The sequence below is a fragment of the Coregonus lavaretus genome (genome assembly GCF_964263955.1).
Source record: "Coregonus lavaretus genome assembly, chromosome: 19".
In the NCBI taxonomy this organism is placed as follows: Eukaryota; Metazoa; Chordata; class Actinopteri; order Salmoniformes; family Salmonidae; genus Coregonus; species Coregonus lavaretus.
Window position 1 is genome coordinate 47,536,209 of NC_140006.1, and position 27,330 is coordinate 47,563,538.

At 45.8% G+C, this 27,330-nt stretch overlaps 1 protein-coding gene across 1 annotated transcript in view; it reads right to left on the minus strand.

The window, feature by feature from the left end:
• Positions 1–27,330, minus strand: part of LOC311146336 (piezo-type mechanosensitive ion channel component 2-like) — a gene marked incomplete at both ends in the record, with an annotated part of 102,644 nt that overhangs the window by 73,475 nt on the left and 1,839 nt on the right. Inside the window, 12 exons of the mRNA XM_084182819.1 lie at positions 5,011–5,056; positions 5,200–5,404; positions 5,629–5,829; positions 6,386–6,508; positions 7,309–7,485; positions 7,681–7,841; positions 8,462–8,715; positions 17,381–17,554; positions 18,111–18,259; positions 18,982–19,166; positions 20,603–20,726; positions 22,526–22,756. Coding sequence (XP_084038945.1) covers positions 5,011–5,056; positions 5,200–5,404; positions 5,629–5,829; positions 6,386–6,508; positions 7,309–7,485; positions 7,681–7,841; positions 8,462–8,715; positions 17,381–17,554; positions 18,111–18,259; positions 18,982–19,166; positions 20,603–20,726; positions 22,526–22,756 — 2,030 coding nt within the window. The remainder of the gene's footprint in view (positions 1–5,010; positions 5,057–5,199; positions 5,405–5,628; positions 5,830–6,385; positions 6,509–7,308; positions 7,486–7,680; positions 7,842–8,461; positions 8,716–17,380; positions 17,555–18,110; positions 18,260–18,981; positions 19,167–20,602; positions 20,727–22,525; positions 22,757–27,330) is intronic.

A 27,330-nucleotide genomic window follows, 5' to 3' on the forward strand; every position in this document is an offset into this window, starting at 1 on the left:
ACATACATGTAAACTGTATAACGCATAAGACATACACATAATAATAATAAGAATAAGAAGAAGAAGAAGAAGAAGAAGAAGAAGAAGAAGAAGAAGAAGAAGAAGAAGAAGGAGAAGAGGAAGAAGAAGAAGAAGAAGAAGGAGGAGGAGGAGAAGAAGAAGAAGAAGAAGGAGAAGGATAACTGTTTGTATAGTGCTGTTCAATACAAGTAACAAAGTGCTTCACATCAAATAATAATAAAACACAAGTACTAACACAGAAACAAAGACAGGAGGAAGGAGGAATTAAAAAAAGATAGCTAAATTAAATCGTACATTGAAATCATAAATCAAAAGCATCTTTATAAAAGTGTGTCTTCAGCAGATACTGAAAAAGAGGCACTGAGTCTGCAAGCCTGATGTCCTCTGGCAGACCATTCCAAAGTCTAGGGTCCATAATGGCAAGCCTGATGTCCTCTGGCAGACCATTCCAAAGTCTAGGGGAACTAATGGTCTCCTTTAGTTTTCAACCTAGACTTTGGAATGGACAACAATGACCTACCAGAGGACCTCAGGCTGCGCCCTGGCAGATAAAAGATCTGAGATATAGAACGGGGCTAAACCAAGCCTTAAACATGATTAATAACATTTTAAAATGTATCTAAAAGTGACTGGTAGCCAGTGTAGAGAAGCTAAAATAGGTGTGATATGGTTACATTTCCTGGTGCCTGTTAAAAGCAGAGCTGCAGCATTTTAAACTAACTGTAGGCGATGGAGTGTCACGATCGTCTATAAAAGGAGCAGACCAATACGCAGCGCGTTGAGTGAACATGATGACTTTAATAAAGAAAGCACGTAACTACAAAACAAAAGCCGAAAGTGAAGTCCACAGTTTTGTAGTTACGTGCTTTCTTTATTAAAGTCATCATGTTCACTCAACGCGCTGCGTATTGGTCTGCTCCATTCATAGACGAGCGGACAGCTGACACTGCCCGTTACCTCCGATTGGGAGTCATTGACCAAACATAGAAAACAACAACCTAGACACCCAACATAGAACATAAACACATAGACTGCACACACCCTGGCTCAACATAATGAGTCCCAGAACCAGGGTGTGACATGGAGTGATTTCTGACTGAGACAGGTATGTTTCTGACTGACACAGGTATGTTTCTGACTGACACAGGTATGTTTCTGACTGACACGGGTATGTTTCTGACTGACACGGGTATGTTTCTGACTGACACGGGTATGTTTCTGACTGAGACAGGTATGTTTCTGACTGACACAGGTATGTTTCTGACTGACACAGGTATGTTTCTGACTGACACAGGTATGTTTCTGACTGACACGGGTATGTTTCTGACTGAGACAGGTATGTTTCTGACTGACACGGGTATGTTTCTGACTGACACGGGTATGTTTCTGACTGACACGGGTATGTTTCTGACTGACACGGGTATGTTTCTGACTGACACAGGTATGTTTCTGACTGACACAGGTATGTTTCTGACTGACACAGGTATGTTTCTGACTGACACAGGTATGTTTCTGACTGACACGGGTATGTTTCTGACTGAGACAGGTATGTTTCTGACTGACACAGGTATGTTTCTGACTGAGACAGGTATGTTTCTGACTGAGACAGGTTGTCACGGATCCCCCCGGTACCGCTGCTCATTCCGTGCACCGGCTCCGGAGGTCTACGTCACCGGCTTTCTTGGCGTCACTGACATGGATCATTACCACCAACCCCGGACTGTCTTGTGTCATTACGCACACCTGGTTCCCCCTGATTAGTATGTGTATATATGTCCCCTCTGTTCCCCATTGTCCTTGTCCATTATTGTCCCATGTCCCATGTCCGTTGGTCTCCTGAGTACCGTGTATTGTGCTCTTGTTATTACGGGTCTCGTCCCGTATATGTATTTAGAGGTTTACACCTCGCTCTTTTGTTTGGGTTACATCCCTGTGTTATATATATATATGTATATATATGTGTATGTGTATGTCACGCCCTGGCCTTGAGAGGCCGGTTGTCTTTAGTTGGTTTGGTCAGGCCGTGAGTATCTATGTTAGAATTTCTATGTTTAGGTTCTAGTTTTTCTAGTTCTATGTCTGGCCGGGTGTGATTCCCAATCAGAGGCAGCTGTCGCTCGTTGTCTCTGATTGGGTTCATCCTTAGGTAGCCCATTGCCTGCTGTGTATTGTGGGATCTTGTTCCTGTTAGTCTGGTGTGTGTATAGCCCTTTGGACTTCACGTTACGTTGTTTCTTGTTTTGTTGAATGTTTATTTCAGTTAATAAACATGTACGCTTTTCACGCTGCACCTTGGTCTGACCCGTCTCTCAACGTTCGTGACTATATATATATATATATACAGTATATACGTGTTTGTTTTGGGCTTCGTCCCCGTGGTTTGTTATGACCTTGTGTTGGGTGGAGTAATAAAAAACCCTGGTACATATTCCTGCATCAGTCTTCCTATCGTTATATAATGTGACACGGGTATGTTTCTGACTGACACGGGTATGTTTCTGACTGACACAGGTACAGTGGGGAAAAAAAGTATTTAGTCAGCCACCAATTGTGCAAGTTCTCCCACTTAAAAAGATGAGAGAGGCCTGTAATTTTCATCATAGGTACACGTCAACTATGACAGACAAATTGAGAAAAAAAAATCCAGAAAATCACATTGTAGGATTTTTAATGAATTTATTTGCAAATTATGGTGGAAAATAAGTATTTGGTCACCTACAAATAAGCAAGATTTCTGGCTCTCACAGATCTGTAACTTCTTCTTTAAGAGGCTCCTCTGTCCTCCACTCGTTACCTGTATTAATGGCACCTGTTTGAACTTGTTATCAGTATAAAAGACACCTGTCCACAACCTCAAACAGTCACACTCCAAACTTCACTATGGCCAAGACCAAAGAGCTGTCAAAGGACACCAGAAACAAAATTGTAGGCCTGCACCAGGCTGGGAAGACTGAATCTGCAATAGGTAAGCAGCTTGGTTTGAAGAAATCAACTATGGGAGCAATTATTAGGAAATGGAAGACATACAAGACCACTGATAATCTCCCTCGATCTGGGGCTCCACGCAAGATCTCACCCTGTGGGGTCAAAATGATCACAAGAACGGTGAGCAAAAATCCCAGAACCACACGGGGGGACCTAGTGAATGACCTGCAGAGAGCTGGGACCAAAGTAACAAAGCCTACCATCAGTAACACACTACGCCGCCAGGGACTCAAATCCTGCAGTGCGAAACGTGTCCCCCTGCTTAAGCCAGTACATGTCCAGGCCCGTCTGAAGTTTGCTAGAGTGCATTTGGATGATCCAGAAGAGGATTGGGAGAATGTCATATGGTCAGATGAAACCAAAATAGAACTTGTTGGTAAAAACTCAACTAGTCGTGTTTGGAGGACAAAGAATGCTGAGTTGCATCCAAAGAACGCCATACCTACTGTGAAGCATGGGGGTGGAAACATCATGCTTTGGGGCTGTTTTTCTGCAAAGGGACCAGGACGACTGATCCGTGTAAAGGAAAGAATGAATGGGGCCATGTATCGTGAGATTTTGAGTGAAAACCTCCTTCCATCAGCAAGGGCATTGAAGATGAAACGTGGCTGGGTCTTTCAGCATGACAATGATCCCAAACACACCGCCCGGGCAATGAAGGAGTGGCTTCGTAAGAAGCATTTCAAGGTCCTGGAGTGGCCTAGCCAGTCTCCAGATCTCAACCCCATAGAAAATCTTTGGAGGGAGTTGAAAGTCTGTGTTTCCCAGCGACAGCCCCAAAACATCACTGCTCTAGAGGAGATCTGCATGGAGGAATGGGCAAAAATACCAGCAACAGTGTGTGAAAACCTTGTGAAGACTTACAGAAAACGTTTGACCTGTGCCATTGCCAACAAAGGGTTTATAACAAAGTATTGAGAAACTTTTGTTATTGACCAAATACTTATTTTCCACCATAATTTGCAAATAAATTCATAATAAATCCTACAATGTGATTTTCTGGATTTTCTTTCTCATTTTGTCTGTCATAGTTGACGTGTACCTATGATAAAAATTACAGGCCTCTCTCATCTTTATAAGTGGGAGAACTTGCACAATTGGTGGCTGACTAAATACATTTTTTCCCCACTGTATGTTTCTGACTGACACGGGTATGTTTCTGACTGACACAGGTATGTTTCTGCTGGTCACTGGGTCTGAAGGTTAGCTACGCTAGCTTGGTCACTGGGTCTGAAGTTTAGCTACGCAAGCTTGGTCACTGGGTCTGAAGGCTTGGTCACTGGGTCTGAAGGTTAGCTACGCTAGCTTGGTCACTGGGTCTGAAGGTTAGCTACGATAGCTTGGTCACTGGGTCTGAAGGCTTGGTCACTGGGTCTGAAGGTTAGCTACGCTAGCTTGGTCACTGGGTCTGAAGGTTAGCTACGCTAGCTTGGTCACTGGGTCTGAAGGTTAGCTACGCTAGCTTGGTCACTGGGTCTGAAGGTTAGCTACGCTAGCTTGGTCACTGGGTCTGAAGGTTAGCTACGCTAGCTTGGTCACTGGGTCTGAAGGTTAGCTACGCTAGCTTGGTCACTGGGTCTGAAGGTAAGCTACGCTAGCTTGGTCACTGGGTCTGATTGGTAAATAGAGCAGCGTGTCTTCCGCATAGCAGTGAAACGGAATGTTATGATTGCAGATGATGCCACTAAGGGGAAGCATATACAGGGGAAAAAGGATGGGGCCCAGAATTGGCCCCTGAGGGACACCATAGTGAATAGGTTCTGGGGACGATACTTAAACACCCATGCCCATGAGAAACGTCTGCCACATTGATATGACCTGAACCAGTCGAGGGCAATGCCGGAGATTCCCACCCACCTCTCCAGCCGGTCAACAAAGATGTTATGATCGATAGTGTGATATTGATGCTATTCTCAAATACGTTAGCAGCTTTTTGCTATTATCACAAATAGAAAAGACCCAGTTCCAAACATCCAGAGGAACCAGGTAAGGTTGTCCACTCACCGCTTCCTCTGGCTTGTAGAGCCTCTGGCACTGAGATCCAAAAGAACTAGGATAGAGCATGCACCGGCAGCCAACAGAAGGCAATAACTGACTTTCAATAAAGCAGTTTCCGTGCTGTGAAGTGAGCGGAAGCCCGACTTGAATTTTTCAAGTAATACACACACTCCCCCACCCCCCCACCCCCCCTACCTTTACAGGCTGCAGGTGGTATCCCGATGCAGACAAAGTACTGCCAGGTCAGCATACAGGCCAGGAAACAGCAGTATTTAGGCCAGATCTCAGCTATAGCTTTCCTCCTCCGTCTGCACATTACACCTATCAGAGAGAAGGCATGCAGCATGGCATAGAAATCCATACGCTGGCCAATCACATTCACCGCCAGTAGGAAGCATGTCTAGAGGAGGGAGGGAGAGAGAGAGAGGGAAGGAGGGAGGGAGGGAGAGAGTGGGGGGGGGGGAGACAGAGAGAGAGGAAGTGTGAGAAAGAGAGAGAGAGAGATTAGAGATTGTGACATGATATTGATGTTATTCTCAAATATATTAGCAGCTTTTTGCTATTATTACAAATAGACAAGACACAGCCCAAGTGATCTCTCTGAATATAATGGTTTCCACCTACCTCCAGCCCAAACTTGTAGAAGAAGTAGTTGATGAAGTACTTGGCACAGTTGACAATGCCGTTGTCGAGGTGATGCCGTGTGATGTTATGGAAGATGATGCGAGTGGCGGGCGCGGTGAGCTTGTTCCTCAGCCTGTAGTACTGCTGGTGACGGTAGACGGTCACCTCAAACGCCAGCATGGCCAACATCAAGAGGTTGTTCTGGAGGAGGAGAGGAGAGGAGAGGAGGGGAGAGGAGAGGAGAGGAGGGGAGGATGAGGAGAGGAGAGGAGAGGAGAGGAGAGGAGAGGAGAGGAGAGGAGAGGAGAGGAGAGGAGAGGAGAGGAGAGGAGAGGAGAGGAGAGGAGAGGAGAGGAGAGGAGAGGAGAGGAGAGGAGAGGAGAGGAGAGAGGAGGAGGGGAGGAGGGGGGAAGACGGGGGGAGGGGAGGGGGGAGTGGAGAGGACAGAAGGAGGAGAGGAGAGGAGGTAGAATATAATAGATTCTTATTGACCAACTGTTATTTTTGTTGTCACAGTACTGACTCAGTTCATAGAGGTAGATGTTCAGTATAGCCCTGATTCACAGGCTGGTCCTTCCAGACAGATAATCAAAGGTTAGTCTCTCCAAACATCCTGGTTTCCGAGATTTATCAAAGGCAGATTAAGGTAAAACTATGACTTTTCTATCTTGTTTGATAACTCTTTCCTTTGTTTGCATGCCCCATTCTGATGCTATACTATTTGAATATCTTGCTAGATAAATAGACATTAGCTCACCCTGAGGTTCTCCAGTAGAGGGTTGAACTTGTTGAGTCCGACCCAGTTGGACGGGTCTACTGGCTCCTTGTACAGCAGAGAGTCTTTCATCTCTTCTCTCTGTTTCTCTGTGTAATTCATTGGCTGGGGAGGAACAGGAGTCAGAACAGGAGTTGTCATACTTACGGTTACAGCCTTCTTGGTATCGATTTCCATTAGACTGAATAAGTATGTTTAAATTTGAATAAGTATGTTTAAATATCTTTGGCTGAGCCTTTCGCTCGAGGACCTGAATTGAGAAACTCTACTTTTAGTACCTACTCTCTAAGACACTGAAACCAATCAATCAATTGACCCCACCCACCCATCCAATCAATCAATTGACCCCACCCACCCATCCACCAATCAACCAGCCAACCCACCAACCGACCCAACAACCCACCAACCAACCAATCAACCAACCAATCCACGCACACAACAACCCACCCACCAACCAACCAACCCACCAATCAACCAACCAATCCACGCACACAACAACCCACCCACCAACCAACCAACCCACCAACCCACCCACCCACCCACCAATCCACCCACCCACCCACCCACACAACAACCCACCCACCAACCAACCAACCCACCAATCCACCCACCCACCAACCGACCCACCAATCCACCCACCCACCCAGCCACCCACACAACAACCCACCCACCAACCCACCAATCCACCCACCCACCAACCGACCCACCAATCCACCCACCCACCCACCCACCCACCCACCCACACAACAACCCACCCACCAACCAACCAACCCACCAATCCACCCACCCACCCACACAACAACCCACCCACCAACCGACCCACCAATCCACCCACCCACCCACCCACCCACCCACCCACCCATCCACCCATCCACCCACCCACCCACCCACCAACCCCTACTCACCATGGAGCAGTTCTTAGAGTAAGAGGCAGGGTCTATAGATTCCAGCTGGTACAACATCTTACAGACGATGACGACACAGGTCCAGACTGTACAGATACTGGAGGCCCGGGGTCTGAACTGACTGAAGGGCAGAGCGAAGGCCCAGCACGCCACCAACACGTAGTTGAACAACGACACCTGCCAGAGACATTACACATCAACCTCCAAGGGTACATAGGCTTCAGCTCAGTGAGCTAACACAGTCTTGTGGCATGCAAGAAATGTAACTTTTGCTTTCTTGGCCAGGTTTTCCTCGAAAAATAGATGATCATCTCCAGGGACTTCCTGGTTAAATAAAGGATAAATTAATCAACAGAATAGTTAGAGCGTTACCTCTTTGACAGAGACCATTATGATGTATGAAGAGACGATCTTGATGATGTGTATCTCCAGGAGCCACCAGACGAAGAGCTGCAGCTTGTGGAAGTATTCCAGGAACTTGAGGAACAGCACAGTCAGACGGTCCATCACCAGGTGCCACTTATTCTTTAGGTCTGACAGGAACAGGACGAGACAGGAAGCAGTCAGTCAGCCAATCAGTCAGTCAGTCAGCCAGTCAATCAGCCAGTCAATCAGCCCGTCAGTCAGCCAGTCAGCCCGTCAGTCAGCCAGTCAATCTGCCCGTTAGCCAATCAGTCAGTCAGCCAGCCAGTCAGCCAGTTAGCCAGCCAGTCAGCCAGTCAATCAGCTCATCAGCCAGCCAGCCAGTCAATCAGCCCGTCAGCCCGTCAGCCAGTCAGTCAGCCAGCCATCAGCCAGCCAGCCATCAGCCAGTCAATCAGTCAGCCAGCCAGTCAGCCAGCCATCAGCCAGTCAATCAGTCAGCCAGTCAGCCAGACCAGGAAGCAGCCATGTTTATATATTGAACAGAACGGTGTGGCTCTGTCTCAAATAACACCTAATCCATAATAGTAAAGACCGAAGGCTAATCAGAAATGACCCCATATTCCCCCATATAGTGGACTACCTTTGACGAGAGCTGCAAAACCTGGTCAAAATGTATGGCATGCCGAACATTATGGCATGAGGAAGAACATAACAAAGAAGTATGTTCTGTGTTCCTGAGATAGTCTGTTCTATATTCTATATTCTATATGTTCTGTGTTCTGTGTACCTGAGGTAGTGTTTTCTGTGGAGGGCTCTGGCTCAGTTCCCACCCTGCAGTCGCCACTCTCCCCTGGCCCTGCACTGGATTGAATGTTGAATGACTGATGCAGGTCTATAGACTGATGGAGTCCTCCTTTCTGCGTCATCCCCCCATCCTTCTCCTTCTTCAGGGTTCCCTCCTTCTCGTCCTCCACCCGTATCACTCCTTCTCCAGAAGAGAGCATGGTGATGTCAGCCAGGCTTCCATCCTGGTGTACCAATCTGGGGCGGGAGACAGGGTTTAGATTCACAACAACACACACACACACACACACACACCGACAGACCCTCATACAGTATCAAGCAGATGTTAGGATGGGAGTGTATCCAGCCAGAGAGAGAGAGAGAGAGAGAGAGAGAGAGAGAGAGAGCCAGAGAGAGAGAGAGAGAGAGAGATAGAAAGAGAGAGAGAGAGAGATAGAGAGAGAGAGAGAGCCAGAGAGAGAGAGAGAGAGAGAGAGAGATAGAAAGAGAGAGAGAGAGATAGAAAGAGAGAGAGAGAGAGAGAGAGAGAGAGAATTGACAGACACAGTGTAGGTCAGAGGTCAATAGGTTGGTGCTAAGATGCTACTAGATGCTACAGAAGACCAGGGAACAGTTTTAGGGAGAGGATTGGTTTTGAAGAGGAAGGTGCTACAAGGGAAGGGCGAGTCTTGGAGTGTTTTAATACTCATTCAGGACATGCTTGAAAGAAGAGGTGTTTTTTCAGGAGAGTGGATTGGCTTTGATGATAACAGTGGTTTTTCAGGAGAGTGGATTGGATTTGAGGGTAACAGTGGTTTTTCAGGAGAGTGGGTTGGCTTTGAGGGTAACAGTGGTTTTTCAGGAGAGTGGATTGGTGAACAAGATGGTTCCCACGGAGAAGGGTGACATCTTAGGAGTTCCAACCCAACTTTTTTCATGTTTATCTTGACTTTTATTGTACAGAAAGTTCCTAGTATTATCACATATGACCGCCAAGTACTTCTGGACATCAGATGGACAGTTACTAACCTCTGTTCATACCGAACGGCGCTCTCCAGTTACTAACCTCTGTTCATACCGAACGGCGCTCTCCAGTTACTAACCTCTGTTCATACCGAACGGCGCTCTCCAGTTACTAACCACTGTTCATACCGAACGGCGCTCTCCAGTTACTAACCACTGTTCATACCGGACGGCGCTCTCCAGTTACTAACCACTGTTCATACCGAACGGCGCTCTCCAGTTACTAACCTCTGTTCATACCGAACGGCGCTCTCCAGTTACTAACCTCTGTTCATACCGAACGGCGCTCTCCAGTTACTAACCTCTGTTCATACCGAACGGCGCTCTCCAGTTACTAACCACTGTTCATACCGGACGGCGCTCTCCAGTTACTAACCTCTGTTCATACCGAACGGCGCTCTCCAGTTACTAACCTCTGTTCATACCGAACGGCGCTCTCCAGTTACTAACCTCTGTTCATACCGGACGGCGCTCTCCAGTTACTAACCTCTGTTCATACCGAACGGCGCTCTCCAGTTACTAACCTCTGTTCATACCGAACGGCGCTCTCCAGTTACTAACCTCTGTTCATACCGAACGGCGCTCTCCAGTTACTAACCACTGTTCATACCGAACGGCGCTCTCCAGTTACTAACCACTGTTCATACCGAACGGCGCTCTCCAGTTACTAACCACTGTTCATACCGAACGGCGCTCTCCAGTTACTAACCTCTGTTCATACCGAACGGCGCTCTCCAGTTACTAACCACTGTTCATACCGAACGGCGCTCTCCAGTTACTAACCTCTGTTCATACCGAACGGCGCTCTCCAGTTACTAACCTCTGTTCATACCGAACGGCGCTCTCCAGTTACTAACCTCTGTTCATACCGAACGGCGCTCTCCAGTTACTAACCACTGTTCATACCGAACGGCGCTCTCCAGTTACTAACCACTGTTCATACCGGACCCTATTGTTTTCGGGCTTCCAACACGCTGTAGACGTGACACGAGGTGGAATCTTGGTGAAAATGAGACAAAGACGAAACCGAACGGCGCTCCCCTCCGTTCAATTGGCAAATGTCCAGTGTCTCCAGAATAAGATGGATCGTCTTTGTTCAAGAATCTCCTATCAGAGAGACTTGAAAAGCTGCAATATTATATACGTCTTACTGAAACGTGGCTGGATGATGACGCTATGCACGTAGTACCGGGTGGATTCTCCATGCAGCGGCAGGATCGTACAGCGGCAGGATCGTACAGCGGCGTGTGCTGATTCAAGTGTGAAGGAAATCTCAAGCTTGTGTTCACCTGATATAGAATACCTCATGGTAAGCTGAAGACCCTTTTATCTACCAAGAGAGTTCTCATCTGTAATTATCACGGACGTCTACATCCCTCCCCAAGCCAACACCACTCTGGCACTCAACAAACTGTACGGGGCCATAAATAAACAAGAAACCGCTCACCCAGAAGCAGCTGGTGGGCAGAGACTTTAACGAGGGGAGACTTAAAACCGTCCTACCTCGCTTCTACCAACACGTCTCCTGCGCCACTAGGGGCGCTAAAACTCTAGAACACTTTTATTCTACCCACAGAAACGCAGACAAAGCCCTCCCCCGTCTTCCCTTCGGCAAATCTAACCATGACTCCATTCTCCTGCTTCCCTGTTGTTTACAAACAAAAGCTCAAACAGGAAGTCCCAGTGATGCGCTCAATGCGGAAGTGGTCGGATGAAGCAGAAGCGAGGCTACAAGACTGTTTTGCTGGTACAGACTGGAATATGTTTCCGGGATTCATCCTATAGCATTGAGGAGTTCACCACAACAGACAGGCTTCATCAATAAGTGCATAGACGATGTCATCCACACAGAGACTATAAGAACGTATCAGAACCAAAAACCATGGATTACAGGCAACATCCGCGCTGAGCTAAAGGGTGGAGCTACCGTTTACAAGGACCGGGACACGGACACATACAAGAAATCGCTACGACCTCTGAAGAGACATCAAACATGAAAAAGGACAATATATGAGGAAGGTGGAAATCCTACGCCCGACGTATGTGGCAGGGATTCCAGACGATAACAGATTACAAAGGGAAACCCAGCCATGAGCTGCCCATCGACGCAGAACTCCCGAACCAACTAAATGCCTTTTATGCTTGCTTCAAGGAATATAACACTGTGCCTTGTGTGGAAGCCCCTGTTTTTCCAGATGACTGTGTGATCTCGCTCTCTGTGGCCGATGTGAGCAAAACGTTTAAACAGTTTAACAGTCACAAGGCCGGAATACCAGGGCGCTTTGCGGTCAAGGGCGGTGCAATTGCCACACCAAGCGGTGATGCAGCCAGTCAAGATGCTATCGATGGTGCAGCTGTAGAACTGGCTTTGACATTAACAGTGGTTTTTCAGGAGAGTGGATTGTCCCTAGAATTTCTAAGCAAACAGCTGGAGGCAGGGCTTTCTCTTATAGAGCTCAATTTTTATGGAATGGTCTGCCTATCCACGTGAGAGACGCAGACTCGGTCTCAACCTTTAAGTCTATGCTGAAGACTCGTCTCTTCAGTAGGTCCTATGATTGAGTGGATAGGCAGACCATTCCAGGGTTGCAAAGGTGAACGGAAAGGCACTGGAGCGACGAACCTCCCTTGCTGTCTCTGCCTGGCCGGTTCTTGTCTCTCCATTGGGATTCTCTGCCTCTGACCCTATTACGGGGGCTGAGACACTGGCTTACTGGTGCTTTCCATGCCGTCCCTAGGAGGGGTGCGTCACTTGAGTGGGTTGAGTCACTGATGTGATCTTCCTGTCCGGTTTGTCGTCCCCTCGGGCTTGTGCAGTGGAGGAGATCTTCGTGGGCTATACTCAGCCTTGACGCAGGGTAGTAGGTTGGTGGTCTGTTGATATCCCTCTGGTGGTGTGGGGGCTCTGCTTTGGCAAAGTGGGTGGGGTTATATCCTGCCTGGTTGTCCCTGTCCGAGGGTATCGTCAGACGGGGCCCCAGTGTCTCCCGACCCCCTCCTGTCTCAGCCTCCAGTATCTACGCTGCAATAGTCTATGTGCCGGGGGGCTAGGGTCAGTCTGTTATATCTGGTGTTATTCTCCTGTCTTATCCGGTGTCCTGTGTGAATTTAAGTATGCTCCCTATAATTCTCTCTCTCTCCCTCTTTAGGTTTCATCCTAGGTTCCTGCCTTTCTAGGGAGTTTTTCCTACCCACCGTGCTTCTACATCTGCATTGCTTGCTGTTTGGGGTTTTAGGCTGGGTTTCTGTATAGCACTTTGTGGCATCTGCTGATGTAAAAATGTCTTTATAAATAAATTTGATTGATTGATAGATAGATTGGCTTTGAGGTTAACAGTAGAGATGAGTAATCCAAGAGAGCACTTCAAGGCAGAAACAAAAATATGAAATGAAGAACAGAAAAGATTCACCTCCGTTTCTTCCATGACCTGTGAAAGAAAACCATTCAGTGGATCATTAAACCAAACCAACAGGGCTGTAGGAGCAAACCGTTTCAGTGGGAAGGTAGGTACCAGATGTAACCAGTGTGAAATGGCTAGCTAGTTAGCGGTGCGCGCAAGTAGCGTTTCAATCGGTGACGTCACTCGCTCTGAGACCTTGAAGTAGTTGTTTCCCTTGCTCTGCAAGGGGCCGCGGCTTTTGTGGAGCGACGGGTAACGGTGCTTCGAGGGTGACTTGTCGATGTGTGCAGAGTGGTCCCTGGTTCAAGCCCAGGTAGGGGCGAGGAGAGGGACGGAAGCAACACTGTTACACAGTGCAGGGAAAGACAGGGCTGTAGGAGCAAACCGTCTCAGAGGGAAGGTAGGTACCAGAGTAGGGGGCTGTTCAGAAGCTAGGAGGACTGGAGGTATAGAGGATGGAGAGATGATGGAGCGATGGAGAGGAGAAGTTGACTGAGGAAGAGGAAGGTAAGTCAAACAATGGTGGGAGGGGAGGGAGAGATGAGGGAGGGAACAGAAAGCAGGCAGTTACCCACCTATTCATGATCAGATACATACGGCCACTGACTTTAGCATGACTGTGTAGGAATGGAGTGATGGCAGAGGAGGAAGAGAGATGGCAGAGGAGGAAGAGAGATGGCAGCAGGTTAGAGAGATGACAGATGGCAGCAGGTTAGAGAGATGACAGATGGCAGCAGGTTAGAGAGATGGCAGATGGCAGCAGGTTAGAGAGATGACAGATGGCAGCAGGTTAGAGAGATGACAGATAGTAGCAGGTTAGAGAGATGACAGATGGTAGCAGGTTAGAGAGATGACAGATGGCAGCAGGTTAGAGAGATGGCAGATGGCAGCAGGTTAGAGAGATGACAGATGGCAGCAGGTTAGAGAGATGAGAAGAGGCAGGATGATAAGCAAGAAGGAAATGGATGAGACCAATGACTACCACAGAGACTACCACACAGACCACCACACAGACTACCAAACCACCACACAGACTACCACACAGACTACCAAACCACCACACAGACTACCACACAGACTACCACACAGACTACCAGACTACCACACAGACTACCACACAGACTACCAGACTACCACACAGACTACCACACAGACTACCAGACTACCACACAGACTACCAGACTACCACACAGACTACCACACAGACTACCAGACTACCACACAGACTACCACACAGACTACCACACAGACTACCACACAGACTACCAGACTACCACACAGACTACCAGACTACCACACAGACTACCAGACTACCACACAGACTACCAGACTACCACACAGACTACCACACAGACTACCAGACTACCACACAGACTACCACACAGACTACCACACAGACTACCAGACTACCACACAGACTACCACACAGACTACCACACAGACTACCAGACTACCACACAGACTACCACACAGACTACCACACAGACTACCAGACTACCACACAGACTACCAGACTACCACACAGACTACCAGACTACCACACAGACTACCAGACTACCACACAGACTACCACACAGACTACCAGACTACCACACAGACTACCAGACTACCACACAGACTACCAAACTACCACACAGACTACCAGACTACCACACAGACTACCACACAGACTACCACACAGACTACCAGACTACCACACAGACTACCAGACTACCACACAGACTACCAGACTACCACACAGACTACCACACAGACTACCAGACTACCACACAGACTACCAGACTACCACACAGACTACCAGACTACCACACAGACTACCGCACAGACTACCAGACTACCACACATACTACCACACAGACTACCACACAGACTACCAGACTACCACACAGACTACCACACAGACTACCAGACTACCACACAGACTACCAGACTACCACACAGACTACCAGACTACCACACAGACTACCAGACTACCACACAGACTACCACACAGACTACCAGACTACCACTCAGACTACCACACAGACTACCAGACTACCACACAGACTACCACACAGACTACCAGACTACCACACAGACTACCAGACTACCACACAGACTACCACACAGACTACCAGACTACCACTCAGACTACCACACAGACTACCAGACTACCACTCAGACTACCACACAGACTACCAGACTACCACACAGACTACCAGACTACCACACAGACTACCAGACTACCACTCAGACTACCACACAGACTACCAGACTACCACACAGACTACCAGACTACCACACAGACTACCACACAGACTACCAGACTACCACACAGACTACCAGACTACCACTCAGACTACCAGACTACCACTCAGACTACCAGACTACCACACAGACTACCAGACTACCACACAGACTACCAGACTACCACTCAGACTACCACTCAGACTACCAGACTACCAGACTACCACACAGACTACCAGACTACCACACAGACTACCAGACTACCACACAGACTACCAGACTACCACTCAGACTACCACACAGACTACCAGACTACCACACAGACTACCACTCAGACTACCACACAGACTACCACTCAGACTACCAGACTACCACACAGACTACCAGACTACCACACAGACTACCAGACTACCACACAGACTACCACACAGACTACCAGACTACCACACAGACTACCACACAGACTACCACACAGACTACCAGACTACCACACAGACTACCAGACTACCACTCAGACTACCACACAGACTACCAGACCACCACACAGACTACCACTCAGACTACCACTCAGACTACCAGACTACCACACAGACTACCACTCAGACTACCAGACTACCAGACTACCACACAGACTACCAGACTACCACTCAGACTACCAGACTACCACACAGACTACCAGACTACCACACAGACTACCAGACTACCACACAGACTACCAGACTACCACACAGACTACCAGACTACCAGACTACCACACAGACTACCAGACTACCACACAGACTACCAGACTACCACTCAGACTACCAGACTACCACACAGACTACCAGACTACCACACAGACTACCAGACTACCACACAGACTACCAGACTACCAGACTACCACACAGACTACCAGACTACCACACAGACTACCAGACTACCACTCAGACTACCAGACTACCACACAGACTACCAGACTACCACACAGACTACCAGACTACCAGACTACCAGACTACCACTCAGACTACCAGACTACCACACAGACTACCAGACTACCACACAGACTACCAGACTACCACTCAGACTACCAGACTACCACACAGACTACCAGACTACCACACAGACTACCAGACTACCACACAGACTACCAGACTACCACTCAGACTACCAGACTACCACACAGACTACCAGACTACCACACAGACTACCAGACTACCACACAGACTACCAGACTACCAGACTACCACACAGACTACCAGACTACCACACAGACTACCAGACTACCACTCAGACTACCAGACTACCACACAGACTACCAGACTACCACACAGACTACCAGACTACCAGACTACCAGACTACCACTCAGACTACCAGACTACCACACAGACTACCAGACTACCACACAGACTACCAGACTACCACTCAGACTACCAGACTACCACACAGACTACCAGACTACCACACAGACTACCAGACTACCAGACTACCAGACTACCACTCAGACTACCAGACTACCACACAGACTACCAGACTACCACACAGACTACCAGACTACCACTCAGACTACCAGACTACCACACAGACTACCAGACTACCACACAGACTACCAGACTACCACACAGACTACCAGACAGACTACCAGACTACCACACAGACTACCAGACTACCACACAGACTACCAGACTACCACTCAGACTACCACTCAGACTACCAGACCACCACAGAGACCACCACAGACACTACCACACAGACCACTACAGTTTCAGCATTTCTCAGTGTGAAAGAAAACACCAAATGAGGTAGTTATAATGACAGCATGATATCAGAACCCCAGACCACCCAGTGAATCCTAGACCGCCCAGTGAATCCTAGACCACCCAGTGAATCCTAGACCACCCAGTGAATCCTAGACCACCCAGTGAATCCTAGACCACCCAGTGAATCCTAGACCACCCAGTGAATCCTAGACCACCCAGTGAATCCTAGACCACCCAGTGAATCCCAGGACACAAACCTTTCAAAATGAGTTGAACCATTGCTGGGTTCAGAGCCAGTCACCCAGCTCACCTTTAGATTCTGCCATAAACTCATGTTAGAGCCCCAAACTAATGCGTTGACTTTAGCTCAGTGGGTTAACACAGTCTAGAGACATAGCAGGGTTCAAACCCCCAGTCAGCTCATCTGTAGATGGTGCTGAAACTCATATTAGCTCTCCACATTAATGCCTAGGCTTTAGCTCAGTGGGCTAACGTAACGCATGGTTCAAATCCCTGATCTGTCACTCAGTCTCACCTGTAGATGGCGCTGTCCTGTTTTTGGGCCACAGCCTTCAGGTCAGTGAGCAGGAGGAAGCGGTCGTGGAAGTAGTGAAGGTGGAGGATACACACTAGGAGGAAGGAGGTGGGGATGAAGATGCGTGTGAAGAGCATCGGTACAGAGAACCGCTCTAACCCCAGGTCCTTCAGTCTGACGAGAGAGAGAGAGAGAGAGAGAGATATCACTCAATAAAGGTGTGGAGACCATACAGTACATCAGGGTTCTTCAATTCCAGTCCTGGAGGGCCGAAACACCTCTGTTTTTCATCCTCTCCTTCTAATCAGGGGCTAATTCAGACCTGGGACACCAGGTGAGTGCAATTAACTACCAGGTAGAAATGAAAAACAGAAGTGTTTCGGCCCTCCAGGACCGGAATTGAAGAACCCTGCCCTACATCAAATCTCCCACTAATACAGGACTAAATGTAGGTGTTCCCAGCTGTCTGAGCATTGCAAATGTCCTCTTGACATGAGCTATTTTGTGAACTTTAGGGTTAAGGGTTAGGGGTTAGGTCAGGGGTTAGGGGTCAGTGTTAGGACTCACTTCTCTTTGCTCATGCCAGTCATGTTAGACCAGAAGGGTAGGGAGGGTTAGGGGTTAGGGGTCAGGGTTAATACTCACTTCTCTTTGCTCATGCCAGTCATGTTAGACCAGAAGGGTAGGGAGGGTTAGGGGTTAGGGGTTAGGGGTCAGGGTTAATACTCACTTCTCTTTGCTCATGCCAGTCATGTTAGACCAGAAGGGTAGGGAGGCCTCAAACTGGAAGGTGTAGACCAGGATGAGGACCAGCATGGTGTAGACCACCACAGACATCCAGAAGGACTTCAGGAACTTCCTCCAACAGTCATAGTGCACCTGGAGACAACACACACACACACTTAAGGTCAGATGGGTTTAAATATTTGATTGTGTTATTTGCCCAGATCATTTGGGGTTTGAGCTGGGGGGGACAGGCACTGTCATCATTCTTATTGTGTTATTTGCCCAGATCATTGATTGAGGGATTAACATGAATAACATCCTGTGTGTATATAACATGTGTAACATCCTGTGTGTATATAACATGTGTAACATCCTGTGTGTATGTAACATGTGTAACATCCTGTGTGTATGTATGTGGAGGAGGCTGTTATCCTTCTGAAAGTCTAATTTTCACCCAGATAGCGATAAATAGAGATATAAACGACCGACAGACAGACAGACAGACAGACAGACAGACAGACAGACAGACAGACAGACAGACAGACAGACAGACAGACAGATAGATAGATAGATAGATAGATAGATAGATAGATAGATAGATAGATTATTATGACACAGGAAGTCACCTTCTTAATGCTGAGAAAATGCATTCAGACACTGGATAACCTTCATGAGTTCCGCCCACTGAAACTTTCTCTTCTCAGCAATTTCTCCAAGTAGTGTGTGCGTGTGCGTGTGTGTGTGCGTGTGTGTGTGTGTGTGCGTGTGTGTGTGTGCGTGTGCGTGTGTGCGTGTGTGTGTGTGCGTGTGTGTGTGTGTGTGTGTGCGTGTGCGTGTGCGTGTGCGTGTGTGTGTGTGTGTGTGTGTGTGTGTACCTGATAGAGCGCCACACAGAAGAGGAAGAGCATCATGTAGATGATCTTGTACATGACCATGCGTCCCTCGAAGCTGACGAAGAAGAACATTCCTCCACAGATATAGATCCAGTATTTCACCAGCATCTCCATCACCATGTTCCCCAGAACCTGCATGATGTCCTGCTCCGCTCCCTCCTCATCCTCTATAAACAAGGTTACAGACAGGATATACTGAGTCCTACTTGATGAACAATTCTATGTAAATGATAGCAGTGTGGATAACAGGATATAAATGATAGCAGTGTGGATAACATGATATAAATGATAGCAGTGTGGATAACAGGATATAAATGATATCAGTGGGGATAACAGGATATAAACGATAGCAGTGTGGATAACAGGATATAAATGATATCAGTGTGGATAACAGGATATAAATGATATCAGTGGGGATAACAGGATATAAACGATAGCAGTGTGGATAACAGGATATAAATGATATCAGTGTGGATAACAGGATATAAATGATATCAGTGTGGATAACAGGATATAAATGATAGCAGTGTGGATAACAGGATATAAATGATATCCGTGTGGATAACAGGATATAAACGATAGCAGTGTGGATAACAGGATATAAACGATAGCAGTGTGGATAACAGGATATAAACGATATCAGTGTGGATAACAAGACAAACGATAGCAGTGTGGATAACAGGATATAAATGATAGCAGTGTGGATAACAGGATATAAATGATAGCAGTGTGGATAACAGGATATAAACGATAGCAGTGTGGATAACAGGATATAAACGATATCAGTGTGGATAACAAGACAAACGATAGCAGTGTGGATAACAGGATATAAACGATAGCAGTGTGGATAACAGGATATAAACGATAGCAGTGTGGATAACAGGATATAAATGATAGCAGTGTGGATAACAGGATATAAATGATATCAGTGTGGATAACAGGATATAAATGATATCAGTGTGGATAACAGGATATAAATGATAGCAGTGTGGATAACAGGATATAAATGATAGCAGTGTGGATAACAGGATATAAACGATATCAGTGTGGATAACAAGACAAACGATAGCAGTGTGGATAACAGGATATAAACGATAGCAGTGTAGATAACAGGATATAAATGATAGCAGTGTGGATAACAGGATATAAATGATATCAGTGTGGATAACAGGATATAAATGATAGCAGTGTGGATAACAGGATATAAATGATAGCAGTGTGGATAACAGGATATAAACGATAGCCGTGTGGATAAGAGGATATTCTATGTAAATGATTGCAGTGTGGATAACAGGATATTGTAGCATTTTCTGTAACGTTATTCCTGTGATAACGTTGCCTGAGACCTGAAGACTCATGTTAGCTTCCTCAGCTAATGCCTAGGCTTCAGCTCAGCGGGCTAACATAGTCTTGTGGCATTCCCGGAAACCCAGGTTTGAACCCAGTCGGTCACACATGATAAAACATAGTGTATTATTGACCAGCTGTGATATTAGTTCTGACCCTTTATCTCAACTGGCTAACACAGTCTTGGGTTCGAACCCAGTCGGTAACACATGATAAAAGCAGTATATATTTGAGCAGCTGTGATATTAGTTCTGACCCTTCTTCTTGGGTTGGTCATCCACATGTACATCAGTGAGTACAACGGGCTCCTCTCTCCGCTGCTCCTGTCTCTCTGTCAGAGTCTGTCTCAGCAGCAGCCAGAAGCTCAACAGACACAGGATCTGGAGACAGATAACAGACATCATTACAGACACAGGATCTAGACAGATAACAGACATCATTACAGACACAGGATCTAGACAGATAACAGACATCATTACAGACACAGGATCTAGACATATAACAGACATCATTACAGACACAGGATCTAGACAGATAACAGACATCATTACAGACACAGGATCTAGAGACAGATAACAGACATCATTACAGACACAGGATCTAGACAGATAACAGACATCATTACAGACACAGGATCTAGACAGATAACAGACATCATTACAGACACAGGATCTAGAGACAGATAACAGACATCATTACAGACACAGGATCTAGACAGATAACAGACATCATTACAGACACAGGATCTATAGACAGATAACAGACATCATTACAGACACAGGATCTAGACAGATAACAGACATCATTACTGACACAGGATCTAGAGACAGATAACAGACATCATTACTGACACAGGATCTAGAGACATAACAGACATCATTACTGACACAGGATCTAGAGACATAACAGACATCATTACTGACACAGGATCTAGAGACAGATAACAGACATCATCATTACTGACACAGGATCTAGAGACAGATAACAGACATCATTACTGACACAGGATCTAGAGACAGATAACAGACATCATTACAGACACAGGATCTAGAGACAGATAACAGACATCATTACTGACACAGGATCTAGAGACAGATAACAGACATCATTACTGACACAGGATCTAGAGACAGATAACAGACATCATTACAGACACAGGATCTAGACAGATAACAGACATCATTACTGACACAGGATCTAGAGACAGATAACAGACATCATTACTGACACAGGATCTAGAGACAGATAACAGACATCATTACAGACACAGGATCTAGACAGATAACAGACATCATTACTGACACAGGATCTAGAGACAGATAACAGACATCATTACTGACACAGGATCTAGAGACAGATAACAGACATCATTACTGACACAGGATCTAGAGACAGATAACAGACATCATTACTGACACAGGATCTAGAGACATAACAGACATCATTACAGACACAAGATCTAGAGACAGATAACAGACATCATTACTAACACAGGATCTAGACAGATAACAGACATCATTACTGACACAGGATCTAGAGGCAGATAACAGACATCATTACTGACACAGGATCTAGAGACAGATAACAGACATCATTACTGACACAGGATCTAGAGACATAACAGACATCATTACTGACACAGGATCTAGAGACATAACATACATCATTACTGACACAGGATCTAGAGACAGATAACAGACATCATTACTGACACAGGATCTAGAGACAGATAACAGACATCATTACTGACACAGGATCTAGAGACAGATAACAGACATCATTACTGACACAGGATCTAGAGACAGATAACAGACATCATTACTGACACAGGATCTAGAGACAGATAACAGACATCATTAATGACACAGGATCTAGAGACAGATAACAGACATCATTACTGACACAGGATCTAGAGACAGATAACAGACATCATTACTGACACAGGATCTAGAGACAGATAACAGACATCATTACTGACACAGGATCTAGAGACAGATAACAGACATCATTACTGACACAGGATCTGGAGACAGATAACAGACATCATTACTGACACAGGACTCTACCAGTTTACTCAGAACAGTTCGGTCTCTACCAGTTTACTCAGAACAGTTCTGTCTCTCCCAGTTCCATGTCAACTGTGTCTAAGTAGTCAAGTAAGTCAAGTCCGCCAGTTTACCTTGGAACCCAGTTGGCTGAAGGGCACGTCCATCTTGAGGAAGAGGCCAGGTACTGGCTCCAGAAGCTGAAAGCTCCAGATGTACTGCAGCACCATCAGCAGGTTCCCATACAGCACCATGAAGGGAGAGGTTAGCATGGTGTAGCGACGACGCTCCCTCACCATCCACAACATACACGACCACATCAGGAACACAAACGTCAGCCAGCTAACATACGTGATGCTCCACGCCTGGGGAGGGAGATACAGAAAGAGAGAGAGAGGGGGGGGGAGAAACAGAGAGAGAGACAGAGAGGGAGAGAGGGAGAGAGAGCGTCACAGAGAGAGAGCGTCAGAGAGAGAGAGAGAGAGAGAGAAACAGAGAGAGAGAGAGAGAGAGAAAGAGAGAGCGGGTAAAAGAGACATGGAGACATACAGATAGAAATAACCCAGCTAGCACATAACATTCTGAGAACCATATGTTTCTTATAACTTGGTGAGAGCGTTGTTGTCCTATGGTTATTTTAAATACAACTTTTCCACAACTTTCTGGGAATGGTGCAGGATAGTTGCTTGGCTTTGGAACATTTTAAGCACATTTAAGGAACTTGACAAATAAATATGTTATTTTCGTGGTATTGAATTACTTTAACAGAACGTTTTCCTAAAAGTTCAAAACATGGTTAAATTTCATTTCAATTTTGGTAGGAACATTCTCCAACTGGTTTGACATTGGGAATGTTCTCAAACTGTTCAGAGAACGTTAAGAAACAATGTTCAGTATCTCGGCATACCATTTCCTACAGGTTTCTATCTAATACCCTCTAAAAGGCTAAGCCTTTCGGGGGGAGTTTCTACTAAGCTAACATATGGAATTGTTTTAAGATGGTCATACCATGGATCACTTTGCTCATCAATTTATTTTTAGGTATCCCCCCCAAAAAAATATATAAAACATATTTGATGAAACATTGAATTTGGCCTTACTGCTATTAGCACATAGAAACACATTGAATAACAGATTCACTACATGGAACAACAGATAGTCACAAAATAAATCTAAAGGAAGTTTGTTCTGAAGTGTCTGTCCTAAGATGTAAGAAAGATCAGGATACTGTGTCCATAATAAGTATATAGGTTGTTTGTTGGGAGCTTTTGGGAAGGAGCACAGTTAGAAAGATATGGCAAACCGGATGGACACCATGAAAATGATCGGCGAGGTTGAGAGTAGAAGAAGTTCAGGAGCAAAAAATATAAATAAAAAAATATATATATATAATAGAATTATTGTAAAATGAACTCTGTCCATAAGGTGTAGATAGTAAGTATAGACCGGAAGTAGACGCCTGGGCGTTGTTGTTCACTAATTTACTCCAAGTAGGGAAAGGATGGTGGGGTTGAAAAGTAATAAAGGGGAGTATATATATAAAAAATAAAAAAAACATGGGGGATTGGAAGTGATGCAGACAATTACATTGATAGAAGATACAATCTATCTGCAATATTAAGCTGATCCATTCCCCCACAAAAAAAAAAATAAAAAAAAAATAAAAAATAAGAATAATAAAAGAAAGATCAGGATGTTGTTTTATTTTTTATTAGCCATATTGAACCCCTTTTTGGGGCACTAAACTACTTCCATGTATTCTTCCATCAAAAATTTTTTTTACATTTTTTTTATGGAAGAATATATGGAAGTAGTTTAGTGCCCCAAAAAGGGGTTCAATATGGCTAATAAAAAATAAAACCTGGAGCAAAATATGACGCGTTCGTTAGAGTCTCATCTTTCCATAGACGGGTCATAATAGTTTTTAGCCCAAACGGTTCGGACGCTAAAAAGACGTTTGAGAGAAGACCGATTTTCGGGACGTCTCCTAATCTGAACACACCGCTGTAGCTCTGACTGCTTCCCCTTTCATGATGCAGATGGCCGAGATGAGGCGGATTGAGGCGGATTGAGGCGGATTGAGACGCAGCCCATGCAAAAAAAAAAAAAAAACAGATATCTATCTCTAGCTTAAACAGACGGATTTTGATGGGGATTTTTTCATTATGCTAATTATATTTAAGGGGATTAAAGTAATGTTCTCAAATTGTTCCGAGAACATTTAAAGAAACGTTCTATAAAAAACCACGTTCTAAGAATGTTATTTAAAAACATATACATTCCATTCTCAGCATCAACAAAACTCTATCTTCCATCTTGTTAAGTGTGTTCAGGTGTGTTGGCCACGCCCACTAATTGGCCACACCTGATCTTAGTGAGTGCTTGTGTCCTTTGAAATGTGGTCTGTTTGAATATACTAAAATGAACAGCTTTGCATGATGGTGGCGCAGTGGACTAATTCCATCGATAGACAACAGAAGATTATAGGTTCAAATCTCACTGATGCTGTGTCACAATAAAAAAAGAAATGTGTTTGCATGATTAATGCCTAAGGAAATTAATTTCCATTTGTCTTATCTGTGCTTGGAGTATTTAAAAAAAAAAACTCAAAATAAACTAGCAGTGTTATTAAAAGTTTGGTTGAAGCCTCCTGAGTGGCGCAGCGGTCTAAGGCACTGCATCGCAGTGTTACGGCGTCACTACAGCCTGCAGTTCGATCCCAGGCCACAACCGGACGTGACGGGAGTCCCATAGGGCGGTGCGCAATCGGTCCAGCGTCGTCTGGTTTGGCCGGGGGGGGGGGGGCTTTACTTGGCTCATCGTGCTCTTGTGGTTGGCCCGGGCGCCTGCAGGCTGACTTTGGTCGTCAGTTGAACGGTGTTTCCTCTGACACATTGGTGCAGCTGGTTAAACGGGTGGGTGTTAAGAAGCAGTTTGGCAGGTCATGTTTCAGAGGATGCATGACTTGACCTTCGCCTCTCCTGAGCCTGTTGCAGCGATGAGAAAAGATCACGAAATAGGGGGTAAAATTATAAAAAATAAAAACATATTGTTGAATCATATTGAAGATGCGCAGTATATCAAAGGATTAAGCTAAAAACATGAACAACTTCCTAGTTAAGAACGCTATAACAGTATAGAAGAAAATGAAACGGATTCTACAAGAACCAACATCAATCCCTTATGGAACAATCCTTCAATAGTTTTTCAGAATTCACCGATAAATTGGACCACATAGAAAATTTAAGGCAAAGAAACTGTAAATAACGTGGTAATAGGAAATAAAAACATTTCCATGACAGAATTAAAAAGCAATTTTGGACTTTTTCAAATACTTCAGAAAGTATTCAGACCCCTTGACTTTTCCCACATTTTGTTACCTTACAGCCTTATTTACATTTTAGTCACTTAGCAGACACTCTTATCCAGAACGACTTACAGTTAGTGAGTGCATACATTTATTTAATTTTTATATATATATATATATATATTTTATTTTTTTATATATATATATTTTTCATACTGCCCCCCCGTGGGAATCGAACCCACAACCCTGGCATTGCAAACGCCATGCTCTACCAACTGAGCTACATCCCTGCCGGCCATTCCTTCCCTACCCTGGACGACACTGGGCCAATTGTACGCCGCCCCATGGGTCTCCCGGTCGCGGCCGGCTACGACGCCTGGATTATTCTAAAATTGATTAAATAAAAACAAATCCTCAGCAATCTGCACACAATACCCCATAATGACAAAGCAAAAACAGGTTTTTAGCAAATTTATAAAAAATCAAAAAATGAAATATAACATTTACATAAGTATTCAGACCCTTTGCTATGAGACTCGAAATTGAGCTCAGGTGCATCCTGTTTCCATTGATCATCCTTGAGATGTTTCTACAACTTGACTGGAGTCCACCTGTGGTAAATTCAATTGATTGGACATGATTTGGAAAGGCACACACCTGTCTATATAAGGTCCCACAGTTGACAGTGCATGTCAGAGCAAAAACCAAGCCATGACGTCGAAGGAATTGCCCGTAGAGCTCCGAGACAGGATTGTGTCGAGGCCCATATCTGGGGAAAGGTACCAAAAAATGTCTGCAGCATTGAAGGTCCCCAAGAACACAGTGGCCTCCATCATTCTTAAATGGAAGAAGTTTGAAACCACCAAGACTCTTCCTAGAGCTGGCCGCCCGGCCAAACTAAGCAATCGGAGGAGAAGGGCCTTGGTCAGGGAGGTGACCAAGAACCTGATGGTCACTCTGACAGAGCTCCAGAGTTCCTCTGTGGAGATGGGAGAATCTTCCAGAAGGACAACCATCTCTGCAGCACTCCACCAATCAGTCCTTTATGGTAGAGTGGCCAGACGGAAGCCACTCCTCAGTAAAAGGCACATGACAGCCCACTTGGAGTTTGCCAAAAGACACCTAAAGGACTCTCAGACCATGAGAAACAAGATTATCTGGTCTGATGAAAACAAGATTAAATTCTTTGGCCTGAATGCCAAGCGTCACGTCTGGAGGAAACCTGGCACCATCCCTACGGTGAAGCATGGTGGGGGCAGCATCATAAGAATGGCCTTATGGAGTTTGTCCCCCCTTTGCTGCTATAACAGCCTCCACTCTTCTGGGAAGGCTTTCCACTAGATGTTGGAACATTGCTGCGGGGAATTGCTTCCATTCAGCCACGAGAGCATTAGTGAGGTCGGACACTGATGTTGGGCGATTAGGCCTGGCTCGCAGTCAGCATTCCAATTCATCCCAAAGGTGTACGATGGAGTTGAGGTCAGGGCTCTGTACAGGCCAGTCAAGTTCTTCCACACCAATCTCGACAAACCATTTCTGTATGGACCTCGCTTTGTGCACGGAGGCATTGTCATGCTGAAACAGGAAAGGGCCTTCACCAAACTTCTTCCATAAAGTTGGAAGCACAGAATC